General features: G+C 41.8%; 1 protein-coding gene across 15 annotated transcripts in view; it reads left to right on the top strand.

The window, feature by feature from the left end:
- LOC125018707 (girdin-like) overlaps nt 1-13,053 on the top strand; it is a 58,806-nt gene that overhangs the window by 7,476 nt on the left and 38,277 nt on the right. For all 15 annotated transcript variants that reach the window (XM_047602793.1, XM_047602809.1, XM_047602796.1 and 12 more), the window contains exon 3: nt 2,974-3,082. In XM_047602793.1, coding sequence (XP_047458749.1) covers nt 2,974-3,082 — 109 coding nt within the window. The remainder of the gene's footprint in view (nt 1-2,973; nt 3,083-13,053) is intronic.

Consider the following 13,053-nt stretch of genomic DNA (forward strand, 5'->3'; position numbering starts at 1 on the left):
GTCTTTAAGATTTAGTGTATCAGCAGAAACCGGAGAGGGGGCCAATACATGGGATTTTATATCACTGTCTGTGTTTTAAGTCTCTGTATTTATTCTCCTGCTGATCTGCAGCCTGTAGAAGCCCTGTGCTTAAACTTGTGGCCAAAGAACAAGGCACAAGGGTAAAGAAAGGTGGAGTGCATTGTGTTGAGGTTCTCATGGTTTGCCGTAGTGGCCGTGATGATGACGGAATGTGTGAACGGGGAATTATTTCCTCGCCGATTTTCAGTCTCCTGCACCTCATTCACCACATCAGCCTCCTCGCCCTGACAGGATTACAGCCTCCGCTGTGCTTTTTAATTAATGGGTTAAATAGACCCCCTACTATGGAGCTCGAAAGGGGCGGAGGGGGAGGAAGATGGAAGGTCACATGACTGCTCATTTAGACCACTATTAAAAAGAGCCTTGTGTCCTGCTGATTAGCATAACTGTGTGTGTGTGTGCGCTTGGTTTGTGTGTCAGGGCGGAGGCTGATCAAAAGCCTAATTAACACATCCACACTGCAGCCGGTTGACCTAAGAGACAGGCTTTTTTATTTAGAAACCAGGAATTCTGGCTTTGCCCTTGTGTACCATAGTGGCTTTAGTGTTTTGTTAAATTTGGATCTCAGGGTTAAGCTACAAGAACTATTACTTGACAAAATAGTATTTTTATCATGAACATAAATGTAAATTGGTTTAAATGGATGATGTTGGGATATTAGGATTTTAATTTTCGAGTGGATGAAGCTGCTTTGTCTTGACTGATTTATGTGGAATAGAGGTGAGTTCAGTCCAAGCCACTGAAAAATAAAGCTAATATAAATTGCACTTCTACGAATGGCTACTTGAGTCTGGTCTCTGAAGGTAATTTCCAGATTGATAACAAACTATACGGGCAGAGATGTAATTCACCCATTTTGTGATGAGGGTTAAAGTTATGCATAATTATCATAGTGGTCATTATGTTGCAGGTTGCAAGACGTCTGCCTCTGTGTCATTTGCGTTCCATATCTTTGCCTGTATTTGAATCTATCTGGGTTAGACACGGCTAATAGTCATACACATTGAGCTTTTCAGGAATCCTATGGGGTCGTCGGTGAGTGTTTGTCCAAAGTCGGTGCTTTACTCATTCAGATGGCAGCATGGCAAGAAGATACCAATCATCTCAAAGTCCCCTTTGGCTGCTCCCCCACACAACTGAATGTCCTTGAGGAATCCTTCACTCTGAAGTTTAATCTATATTAACAACCAGCCATATACACCTCACGTCAGAACTCGGCTTTACAGTCGCAGCCCTGGCTCTGCTGTTCTGAAGTGCAGCAGGGTTATAGATGCACACTCATGCATGACTACACATCTGCTACACACCACATGCATGCATGCATACATTCATAAACAGCCTGGGCTCTCCTCCCCACCCCCCTGCCCGGGTCCTTGTTGACCCTCATATATAGGTCAAGGGATGTACATGCTTTGAAGTGTGTATCATGGAACAGCGAAGAGGTGCTCTTTAACAATGTTGATGTTAGGCCCTGAAATCTCAAGTACATGAATGAGGTTGTTTTCCTAGATGATCCCAAAGAAAATATCATAAAATATTTAAAAACATATATTTTTTTAGGTTGGGATTAAACAGACACGGAAACGTTGGTTAGTTAGATTTATGTTTTATTTATCTATCTCAGTTGAAGAGAGAACCAGGGTGTTACTTTTTCATTCAATGTGAACATCTAGCAAGACATTTGATAGGTAGTAGTGGGGTTGCTTAGGGACATTCAGGGACATTGGACAAAAAAAAAGTAATGCAAAGTCCTTATTTCTTCTTGTGTTGACATTATTGCTGCTACCATAAACCATGAAACCTGCATAAAAAGACTTGAAGTAGGTTGTATAGAGGACTTAAAGCTAGAATATCAAGGCGTGTATCTACCCTTCCAATGTGTTACTCTGCTACTTGGTGAGCATAGGGTTACTGTTTTGTCACTGCCTTGGTTCTTTGAATCTATGAAATTGGAATTTCCCTCAAGGCATCAGTAGATATCACATTAAATCTACTGGTCTCCTCTAGTAGCGTTTAACCTGCCATTTCAGGAAGCGATTATTATTATTTTCTTTATTAAATAGCACTCATAATTTTCTAAGAAGTTGACAGTCAAAACAAGGGCGAATAAGTAGCTGGTAAACAGTATATGGACTGCTGCCTAAATAGTTTGCATTTCATGTGTTCAAAAAACAGGATATTTTGCCATTAGTATTTCTCTACAATTTTCTTGTCAGTAAATGTATTTTGATGAAGATTACAGCTTGGCATTATAGCAGTAACTCCCACAGATATGCAAATGGTGGTTTGGATGCTCGTAGATCAGTGGTCGTGTGTGGAATGTGTGAGGTTCACTAAAACATGTTGACACCCGTGATAACATCAGTCCTCATTCAAACTCCTTTTAACTTCCCTTGGGCAGAACTCAGTCAAATAAACACAGAAGCCCCATATTCTGCAGACACTGAGGAGCTGTCTCTTCACTTTCATTCAGACAGAAGAGAAGACATGAATAGATTACAGGTCAGGGAATTACAGACATAAAGTACTTCACTTCAGTATGCAAAAAAAAAATTCAAACTAAAATGCTAATGAATTGGTTAAATCGCTCCATTTAATATATATTCGTTTGCATGACTTTTGGAGGAACTGATGTTTTCCTATTGAACAGGTTATCAAAAATTTACAGACAGCAGAGAAAGGGAAGTACATTATTTGTCTCTGCCTTTGAACACTTCTCTAATTCCTTTAACATGATTATGGCATTCAGCCTACTTAAACAAGGGTCGAGTGTCGCTGTGCTGCTGATGTTGTTAGCCAAACACACTGCTGGTCTGCTACATTGAACAATATGGTGTCAAACTGAAACACGTTTGTGATAAACAGTGGTTAATGTTTCATTTTCTCCTGCAGAAATCCTAAGGCCACCGTGCAGAGGACCAACAAGAAAGTGAACAATGACCCCACGCTGCGCATCCAGAACCTTTCTATTCTCATCAGGCAGATTAAAGCCTACTATCAGGTAACCTTTCTTTTTCTTTGGCTTATTTCATTCAGCTTATGAACACGGAGGTAAATGTGGATCAGCATTGTATGTTCCCTTATGTCTGTGCTTCCTTCTTTCAAATGATGGGTTACAGTGGAAAATATGACCAGGCAACATGGCTTTCACTCAGCATACACACAGACTTGTATGAGTCCATATAGGCACATGCAGACGTGGCTGTATAAACAGAGATATATTTGCAGATGTGTGTGATGTGGTGTCATGACTCCAGTCCAGATGTCAGAGAAGGTGCAGTAAGTTTAAGGAGACATCAGGAATGTAAAACACACTGATGTGGTTATGAGTCTCCTGCTTCTTCTGCTAAATATCTGCTATTTGTTTATTAGTTTCTTTTATCTCAGAAATCTGCACGTTGCCTCCTTGGACTCATAGTTGAGAGAGTTAGAGAACAAACCTATGAACAGTGGCTCACAACATTACGTTCATTTCTTCAAGGCGGGCTCAGCTGCTTTACTCTGAAACTGATAAAATCGCACCGAGTCACACTGAGTGAAATTTTATTTCATGTTTCATCAGTAACTGCTGCCTAACTTGGTATCAGCTCATCAGCCATGACAGCTTCCGTTCTCAACGCAGTCAATCGTTACTTGGATCAAAAGGAAATGGATGAAACTTTCCACTGATCAAATGATCTAAGTAGAGAAGGACAAACGACAGGAGGGGTTCCTTGGTAACGAGATATGAGATTGCAGGGCCCACATTGATCACAAGCAGCACTATTACCCGTTCATTATATTTAGTGAATGGATCATGAATGGGAAGCTGTGGATGCAGGTATTGCTCACCCTGACTCATCTCCTAACCACCTACACGATGCTGTAAAGTTATTTAGCTTGTGTCACGCTGCTTGAATTTGAAGCCCTTATTCAAGGCCAAAAAGAGTGTAGATCTAGACAGTAGATCTATTCTAGATCCTGAACCCCATCTGATCCCAGCAAGGAAACAATTAAAATGTGTCAATATGTGGTATTTTCTGTGTTCTAAACAAAAATTATAGTGTAACCTTGCTGTGGGAACTGTGCACGTCGTTGGCTGTTTAAATGCTTACTGTTTCAGTCTGATCTCATATAGTATTGCTTAAACTCCCAGGGTCGGTTCCCTGCTCTGTGCAATCGCTGAGCTAATTGTGAAACCTGCAAGCTTGGCAAAATGAAACAATCCAGAGAGAATATGATTCATTACTTTGCTGCAACAGTGTCTCATCTGTGTTTATGATAATCAGACGTTCAGTGTGACCCAGCATGCTGTTGCAACATTGTGGTGTTATCATGGCCAAGCAGTTGCAGAGACACACATTTCAAACCTAGGAGGGTGGCTTATATCCTAATGTGCTGTGTAAAGCATTTGTGAAGGAACATTTTACAGTTTAAAGTAAATAAGTTGTAAAACCTGTTATATCTGTCGGACATATTGGAATAATCCTTAGCAGTTCTTAAGGTTGTTGTTAATTGGCATTGTTTGCAGTTTTAACCAATTGGATTAAAATTAAAGATTAATGTTATGTTAACACATTGTTAATTACATGTTCATGTAATTGCTTTGTTAGATCATGTTTACCCTGATTTGGAGCATCTTGTTAATCGCACCTAGGTCATCTCATTTAAACAATCAGCCTATTGTGTAGACTTGACATGTTTTAAGCCTCCAAAAGCCCCACTAGTCCGCTTCAAATGGCCAGCAGAGTTGTCTGTCACAGAGTCGGTGTTTACTGCGGGTTAAGCAGCGATCGGCTGGGTCGGCGGATGACGAGATGACGGGAAGAGTTAAGGACATTAACCGTGCGTGAATGGGTGACTCGGTTAGACACAGGACATTCCCTGCGTTTTGGACGTGCCGTCACATCCTCCATCTTTCAGGAGGTGTGATTCAAAATAAATAGATATTTTTAGTGTGTGGAAGGATGTGTACATTCTCGGTTTAATCCAGTCTATTTCCTGTTTACATTACTTGGTATTTTTACTCCCATTTAAAATTGGACATCTCATCAGCAGATGTAGTCATTTAAAATCTTCTGAATTCAATTTAGAAAGAGGATTTTTTTTTTCTTAGTTATCACCTTAGGAGTTCAAAACAAGGGCAGATGCAGGTACTCTGTTGGCTTATTTTTATCCATTAATTATTTAAATTTAAATATTCTCTCCCTTCCTGAAAAAAAGTATTCTTTTATGAGCTGAATAAGACTTGTTCAGTGAAATCAGAAATTTGATTTCTTGACAGCAGTAAAGACCGTTTCCACTTTAGAAATTAGGCAAACATAACGTGGGTGAACGGGTGCTTCTTTGGGTGCATACCAGTGTGTAATCTGCATGGTTTCAGCTTTAGGTGGAGATCGTAAGCTAACAATGCAACTGTTGTTCGTACACAGTGTTTGATTAATCTCCGTTTGTCCGTGTGTCGCTCTGTTGACCTCCTTGAGTATTGTTCAGCCACTTGTGTCTGCAGGCTCACAGAGACCACCTACAGGTTTAAATCCCCCTGTTGTCCTTGATGTGTGCCCAGGACAGCATTTTAGGGACTTAACCGGCCACTTGCCAGTTTAAGTCATCATTTTAGTCCATGTTTTAGACAAAGGACAGGCTGTGTGGTTCCTAAGACACCCATGAAGCTTTGATAGGGCTCTCAGTATTGGTGTCCATAAGAAGCCATTGGTGGCCATTGAACACCATTTATTCTGTGGTGCTTTTAGCCGATTAGCTATAGTAAAATAAACTGCAGTTGGCAAATCATGTGAGTTAATTATCGGAAGTAGCTCAAGGTGCAAAATTCAAATGAGAATCAAGACAAATGCCTTTAATTTTGCCGTCCTCTGGTCAGTGGGCCATAGGCGGACGGAGGAAAAGAGTAATAAACAAACGTGCGTTCATTTGTGTGATCTCATCCCTTCATGCATGCAGACACATTAAAAACGACACATACCATGCACTCAGTGACACAGTTTAAGCTGTTTTGGATCTGCGCTTTGGATTTGAAATGAAACAATGTGTTGAAGATTAACGTGCAGATTGTCAGCATTAATCTGAGGGTCTTAGAGCTGAGGCCTGTTTTCATCAAGTACTGCCCTTCACTAATTGGTAGGTGGCGTATAGCGGCTTTTATTTTATTTTGGCCAAGTATGCACACATACAAAGAAGTTGTTCTCTGCATTTCATCGATCAATTTCAAGACTAGTTAGCAGACTTGGAGTAGTGGGCAATCACACAAGCAGCTCCCAGGAGCAGTTTTTGTTAGTTAGGTGGCTTTAACCATGGATACAGAGTCCACTTCCCAAAACACTAGTGCACAGCTCCCCATATTCTGGTCACCCACCAGTCTCTCACAGTTTCAAGTATTATTACTTCTTTATTATTACAACTATTTAAATACCTAATATTATACTTATCATCTTATAGTTTATGCACTTACTGGGGAAATAACAAGGAGAAATGACTTTGATATTTGCTTTTGTAGTGTTCTCCATTTCCTATAGATGTTTTCTCACTTAGTGGTTTCACATTTCCAGAGACATATGGATGAAGACCGTACCATTCAGGTCTTAGGCTAATGGACTTAGCAGGTTTACCCTTTACTGTACTACACAGCACTTTGCAACAGGGCAGGGAGTGAGTGAAAAGGCTTATACGGCCGGTTGCTTCCACTGATTCAATAAATTGATCTCACTCCTTGAACCCACTTTTTTAATTAAATTGTTTGCGGTGATCTTGGATCAAACTTGGTTAGAAACCACTCCCCCTGTCAGCACTGGAGCATTGGAAGAACACTTGAAGTGATTCAGTAACATGAAAACAAGCAGTGTGCACTGATGTGTTGCCTCCGCTGTAAGTTTTATATTTCATGTCTGGGAGGAGGAAGCATTTGATTAAGATTGAGCTGCTTGCTGACTCGGCGAAGGATCTCCTGGTGTCAAGTGAAAACTAATTAATTAACCTCATTTAGCCATTACGTGCGGACAGTTGAGACATTTCCTGGGACTTTCCTTTGTCCCCCTGCTCCCCCATTCTTCAGCCATGTGCCCCTGTATGAGATGTAATCTTAGGAGCCTGTCTACTGAAGCTGAGAATTGTGACACAAAGCAGGAAATTCAATAATAATACTTTTCAAAAACGAGCCCTCTTGGGTTGAGCTTGCCGCATGTCTTGTCGTATTTGTTTCCAAGTTATTGTTCTGGTGAGGTAGATTGTGTAGGAGGAGGCCACTGTCTAGACAGAATCCACATTTTGATTTCAGAATCTGGTTAACAGATCAAACCCGAGCAGCTACAAGCATGTGTGTTCTTGTTCGTGAGAGTGAAATGTGCATTTTTAACGTTACACAGAAGCGGGCGGGATGATAAAAGTACATATTTTCCAAGAGAAGGTGGAATTTCTCGTTAGGAATTATTGCTTTTTCCATTTAGTGGCGCATTAACTTTCCTGGTTATTCAGTCACTTCTTTGCAGCCGCGCGCTCTGAAGGCTCCATTGCTCTGGTGGTCAGTCCAAATATACGCTGGGCCTCTTTTTAATTTAGTAGCCTTGGTTTGGCACTCTTTAGCGGGATGTGATATGAAGCCAGCTGAACTGAATTCTTTGTGCTTTTACTGGCTTTACTCAAAGCTTCCTAAGTGAATGCCTTTATCCTGGTTTATGAAAATCAGGTTTGGATAGCATCTGGTGTCATTCAGTGTCAAAATGAATCATTGTAACTGATGATGAGTGTCATAACCTCTGTTCAAGTTATATAAAAAAATACATGCATTGTACTTACATTGTGGCCATAATAGTACATGATGTGTCTTGAAGCTCTGATGACAGGGATAAAATCTTAGCTGCTTTATTAACAGAAACTTTCTTTCTGCGCTCTCATCTTTAAAGCTCTACTTTTGGGAATAGGAGCCCTTCTGTCCTCTCTTTGCCACTGCTTTGGTTTGGGGTGTGGTGTAAAGGCTGGGAGCTCTGTTTTGACTGTTTGAAGGGTAACAGAGGCCACCATTCATGCAGTAATTGCTTGGCCCCCAGAGCTCTGCAGGGTTCTTTGGTGAGGCTCAGACTAATGTAAGATAGGTTATCAGTTTATTGTTTATATTTGTACTTATTTTTATTTTACATGTTTTATTAGTTATTGTCTGTAGGTTAGATACCAGCATGTGCATGTTTTATACTCGTGGGCACACTGAGAGTGACTTTTACTGTTCTTTTTAGAGAATTTCTCACACATATTGTGACATTAAGCATTTTAATTTATATTTCATCATTGAGTCCAAACCATGGAGACCGCATGGCTAAGAGAACATAATTGTTTAGTTCTGGACATTACTGGAATTATCACATGTCATACACATTTCACTTCCAGGAATCTAGCTTATTTATCCGTTGCTTGGTTTGGGGCAAAAGAGGCAGACTATTTTTTCTTTTTTTTTTTCTTGTTGACCTAAAGCCTTAACAGACATGCTCTGTTACTGAGCCAGGGTGAAGCTGAAACACTAACCCACATACAGAACACACTCTTCACCATCACACATGTGCATTACATGAACAGCAATGTGCTGTAATTTTAGCTGCAGAACGTTGTTTTTGTCACCGATTTAATCAAAAGCGGAGAGCAGAGTTTTTCATCCTTGTTGCGAAGGCTTCTGTCTCGAGAATTTGCGAGAATATACAATTTCACCCACTTTTGACCCCCTATCTTGCCTTTCCGCATCAGTCATGGGCAAATCGGTTTATTAGGGCATGCGCTCGTAGCTGCAGGCTAATCGTACGTTGTCATGCAAACACACGTGCTAGCCACTCTGAATATCCTGTTGATTATGTTTCTAGCTAGGTCTTTAAACAATCACACAGGTTGTAGAAAGACAACCATGCCCTCAGGGAATATAGCTCACTTGAGAGTTGAGCCTAATTCATCTGTCTGATGTTTAAACCCTCCTGTCCCCTTTGTGTGGTGCTAAAACCATATCTGTGCTTGAAAACTACAACTACCAGCCACCACGAGTAACGTCCTTAAGCAAATACCTCACTGTATCAGGGAGAAGCATCACGCAAGCACACAAAAAAAAACACTGCTAAGATTTGTATCCGTCACATATTTCTTGTTGACTTGATGCCAAAACCACAAGCCGACGGGACAAGTTCACGTGAGTTCAGTACAATTTGATTCAACGCGACGAGAGAGCGGCAACGCGCCGAGTTCAAATCAAGTTGATTAAATAAAATTTTAACTGAATGTTTCTTCTCATGTGGCAGATTATTCATGTTTCTCCTGAACACAGTCGCACGTGACACATTTCTCGATCAGTAACAACAAGGGAAGTATACTTATAAACGTCACTCACATGTCACTCGCTGCCACCAGCTTTCTAATTGGCCGCTTACTATAAACAAACGCTGGCTTATTTTGAGACATATTTGTGCACAAATGTTGTTTTTGAACTTGCAAGACGTGCATGTTGAGTGTTGTTCCCTTTCACACCCAGAGCTGCCCACCAATCGCATCATGTAATCACAGCCTAGACTGGGACCTGAATGTGTATGCAAGCAGTAACTTGTGCGTGCGTCGGCTGTGGTAAGGCATATGTGGTGGGGAATTTGTGGCAGTTATGATGTAGAGCAGGTTCCCATATGGTAAAAGGGAGCTATTTTTAGATGCTAGCAGAGATGTTATGTTAAGGGGGAAGCTTGAAGCTTGGTTCTTCTTTCCCGTCGCCCAACTAGAACCCATGGGTTAAGTTATTTAAATGCGTTTTGTAGGTGTTCAGGGTGTACTTATTCAGCAGTTACACCTGTAAAATCCCAGCTTGCTTTCACCCCATCGACTAAAAATGTAACATCCAAACATCCTACATATACTCTACTATCATTACAAAGGCTGTTATTACTACTTCTACTACTACAAGTTTCCTGCTACAAAACCATTAAAGCTAATTAAACTGTTAGAGCTAAAAGACAGTGTTAATTACATTGACTTAAATTGTACAGAGTGATGTGTGTTTCCAGCTTGTCCTGCCAGAGCCCTGAGGTGATGGGGTGAAGGGTAGAGGGAGGGGTCGGGCTCCCCCTACTCCACCTGCCTCCACCTTTGAGAAGGAGCAGCAGGATCAACTCTTACACTCGTTCTGCCCCGGGGCTCCGTTGTAAAAGGCACTCTGGCCGATAGATAACGGCAAAGAACAAAAGAAACGTGGCGCTAATGGCGTGTTCCCTCCTCCTCCTCATGTAAGAGATGATCTGTCCATCTGGCCGGCAGTAGACCTCGACTGCTGTTCTTTTCAGTGCGTTGTTTTTTTTTTTTTTATTGCCAAGAGCAACTGTTGCTTTGTTTTTGTCAGGTCAAAACTAATTCATTAGTTGGTTAACACATGCACTGACTCTATTTCTTAAAACAGGACATGTGCTGTTATAATTAGTTCTTGTTAAGCTAAAAGCTCACATATTATTCTGCATTTCTTTGATATATTTATAATCAGCCAGGTAATTAAACCATGGCTCAGTTGAAGCAGTTTATGACTGTTAGGATTGGTCTTGTATTTTATTTTTAATCTTACCACAAATGATTACAGAATGTCATTTTGCCAGCTGGAAACCAAACCTCTCCACTTAAAGTATCTGCTTTGGCCTCTGAGCTACAAGAGTCAGGCTGCTTTGCTCCATGAAATGCATCGCGCAAGCTTCTTTTGTGTGCTTATGCCTCTGTTACAGGGCTGGGCAGAAGGGAACGATTTCTTTACATTGATTCATTTCCTGAGGATGCATCGCGATCGGCCGTTAAGTGCTTTCTGTGTGTTCGATACGAGAGAAAGCGGAAGCGCGCTCCTTCCCATTTTTGGTGGTAATAACCTTTTCAAGTTCATAATCTCTGCAGTTTTTCAGCAGGAGAGAAGTCCGCAGTGGGTAGGAGAGGGCGTGTGCGAGCGTGTGTGCGTGCGTGCTCTCCAACATTTACTGTACCACGTGCGTCATGCTCCCTAGCTTGGGGAGAATAAACCCATCTCCTCGTTTCTATGGTAACGCTCTGTCTGCAGAATGGGTGTGATTCAGGCTTTCAGGGTTCAGGCAGCGTGTGTACACACACACGCACGACTGGACACATAGAGCTACACAGACACGCAGTAGCAGCACAATTAGGCCCCTGTTAAAGCTGCGCCAGTAGCGGAACTTGTGCTTGGGAAGGAGTTTTCGGGAGGTGTGTGTGTTGTGTGTGTGTCTATGTGTTGGGGAGGGCTACTTTAACAGGCAGCTCTCCTGTGAGCCGGCAACACGGCAGCTTTATAACATTTCTGCTAACGCCCCTTTAACACAAACATGCACGCATATGTGTGTATGGTGTGGGTCTTGTGTTTTGGTTGAGTGTCTGTGCGAGTCTCTGTTGTTAGCTGATGTCCATTAGAGCCCAGAATAATGTAGCTGAGGGACGTCTGCCTCATTATTCTCTCTTAAATGTACTTTATTGTTTATACCTGGGGGGTTTCTTGCTTTTGAGATGAAATAAGGCAGGTCAGTGCGTTCTTCAGAGTGTGTCTGAGCTGCCTGAAGATTATATTACTCTTCTCGCATATAATGTACAACCTTTGGCGTTGTTGTGGACGCGCTCCACTTTAACCAGCATCTCATTCGATCAGTCTGTCTAAACGTCTCTGTGGGATGGAAGAGGAGCCAGTTTTGAGAAGCTGTGAATCCTGCTGGAATCAATAATACAGCAATATAGTGTCAGAATGGGGGGATGGGGGTGAAAGAAAGATGGAAAAGGAGGAGGAGGCAGATCAATCTTGCGTGCCTTGAGTGAGAAGTGATGGAATCAGGCTGCATCTCCTCGTTTTTTTGTCATTTCTCTCTATATTTGACTTTTTTCTCTACACTTTCCTCCATTTTCTACTTAATCGCACACCCGCCTCCAATCTCCGTCTGAATATTGGCTTTTTTGAAATTCCAAATGATGGGCTTTTCCACATTCCCTGAGTGTGTGTGTGTGTGTGTGTGTGTGTGTGTGAAATGGACATGATTAGATGTCTGAGTCTGTCGCATTGACTGAGCCAAGGACGTTTCTGCTGTCACAGCCACAGCAAAGCTTTGAACGCTTCCCATTTGAGAGCTGCGAGTGTGCGTTCACGTGCACGCCACGCAGTGTTTGTAGCACATCGCCATGACACGCTCAGCTTGGTGGCTGGTCTCTCTCTCGGCAGTGTCCGTCATGTTTTATGTATGAGAGCTAAGCCCTTGCCAGCTAATCCAGGAGGCGCATTTGGCTACTGTAGTTTAGCTGTGTTATTAGCCTCCAGCTAATCCTCAAAGCGTGTTATCATCCACATCCACGTCAGAAATGCACATCATTTGACGAGAAGCATATTTGAGATGCTGCATCGTGATCTCGTTATCCTATTTTATCTACATTATTCCAATGAAGTTTGATGGACATTGCTCTTGATCTTGTGGGGAAAGCCATTGATATGGACAAATTTTGTGATAAGATATTTGTATGCAAAGTGGTTTGCATAGAAACTTGAACCACTTAACTCAATACCAAGACGAACCGAGACAGACGCATGTTATCAGTACTTTACCGTGAACATCATATCACATGTACAGAAAGAACTGATTTATTCCAGAGAGAAGCAACCGGATCAAGTTTGTGCAAAGTTAATAGATGCTAACATTTATACCACTCCTCTCGATCTGAATGAAAACTTCTTCCAACTGGGCCGGCCTGTTCTGATTTTAGAGTTTGTGTGTGGTTACACGACTGCTGATGAAATACTAGTGTCCATGCAAACATCTCCAGTGTCACGCTTCTCAGGAAAGATTTAGTGGTGCTAGCAGCACGGTCCCATGTCGAGCATGCAGGCGGCAACTTCCTGTGCTCATGTCTTTTTTTTTTATTTCAAACTGCAGATCAGCTTAAAAAATGAAGTTAGCTGACATTTTGAGTGGTGAAAGGGAAGGAAGGGAAGCTGGTACTGAA

The sequence above is a fragment of the Mugil cephalus genome, chromosome 13, assembly GCF_022458985.1.
Source record: "Mugil cephalus isolate CIBA_MC_2020 chromosome 13, CIBA_Mcephalus_1.1, whole genome shotgun sequence".
Classification (NCBI taxonomy): Eukaryota; Metazoa; Chordata; class Actinopteri; order Mugiliformes; family Mugilidae; genus Mugil; species Mugil cephalus.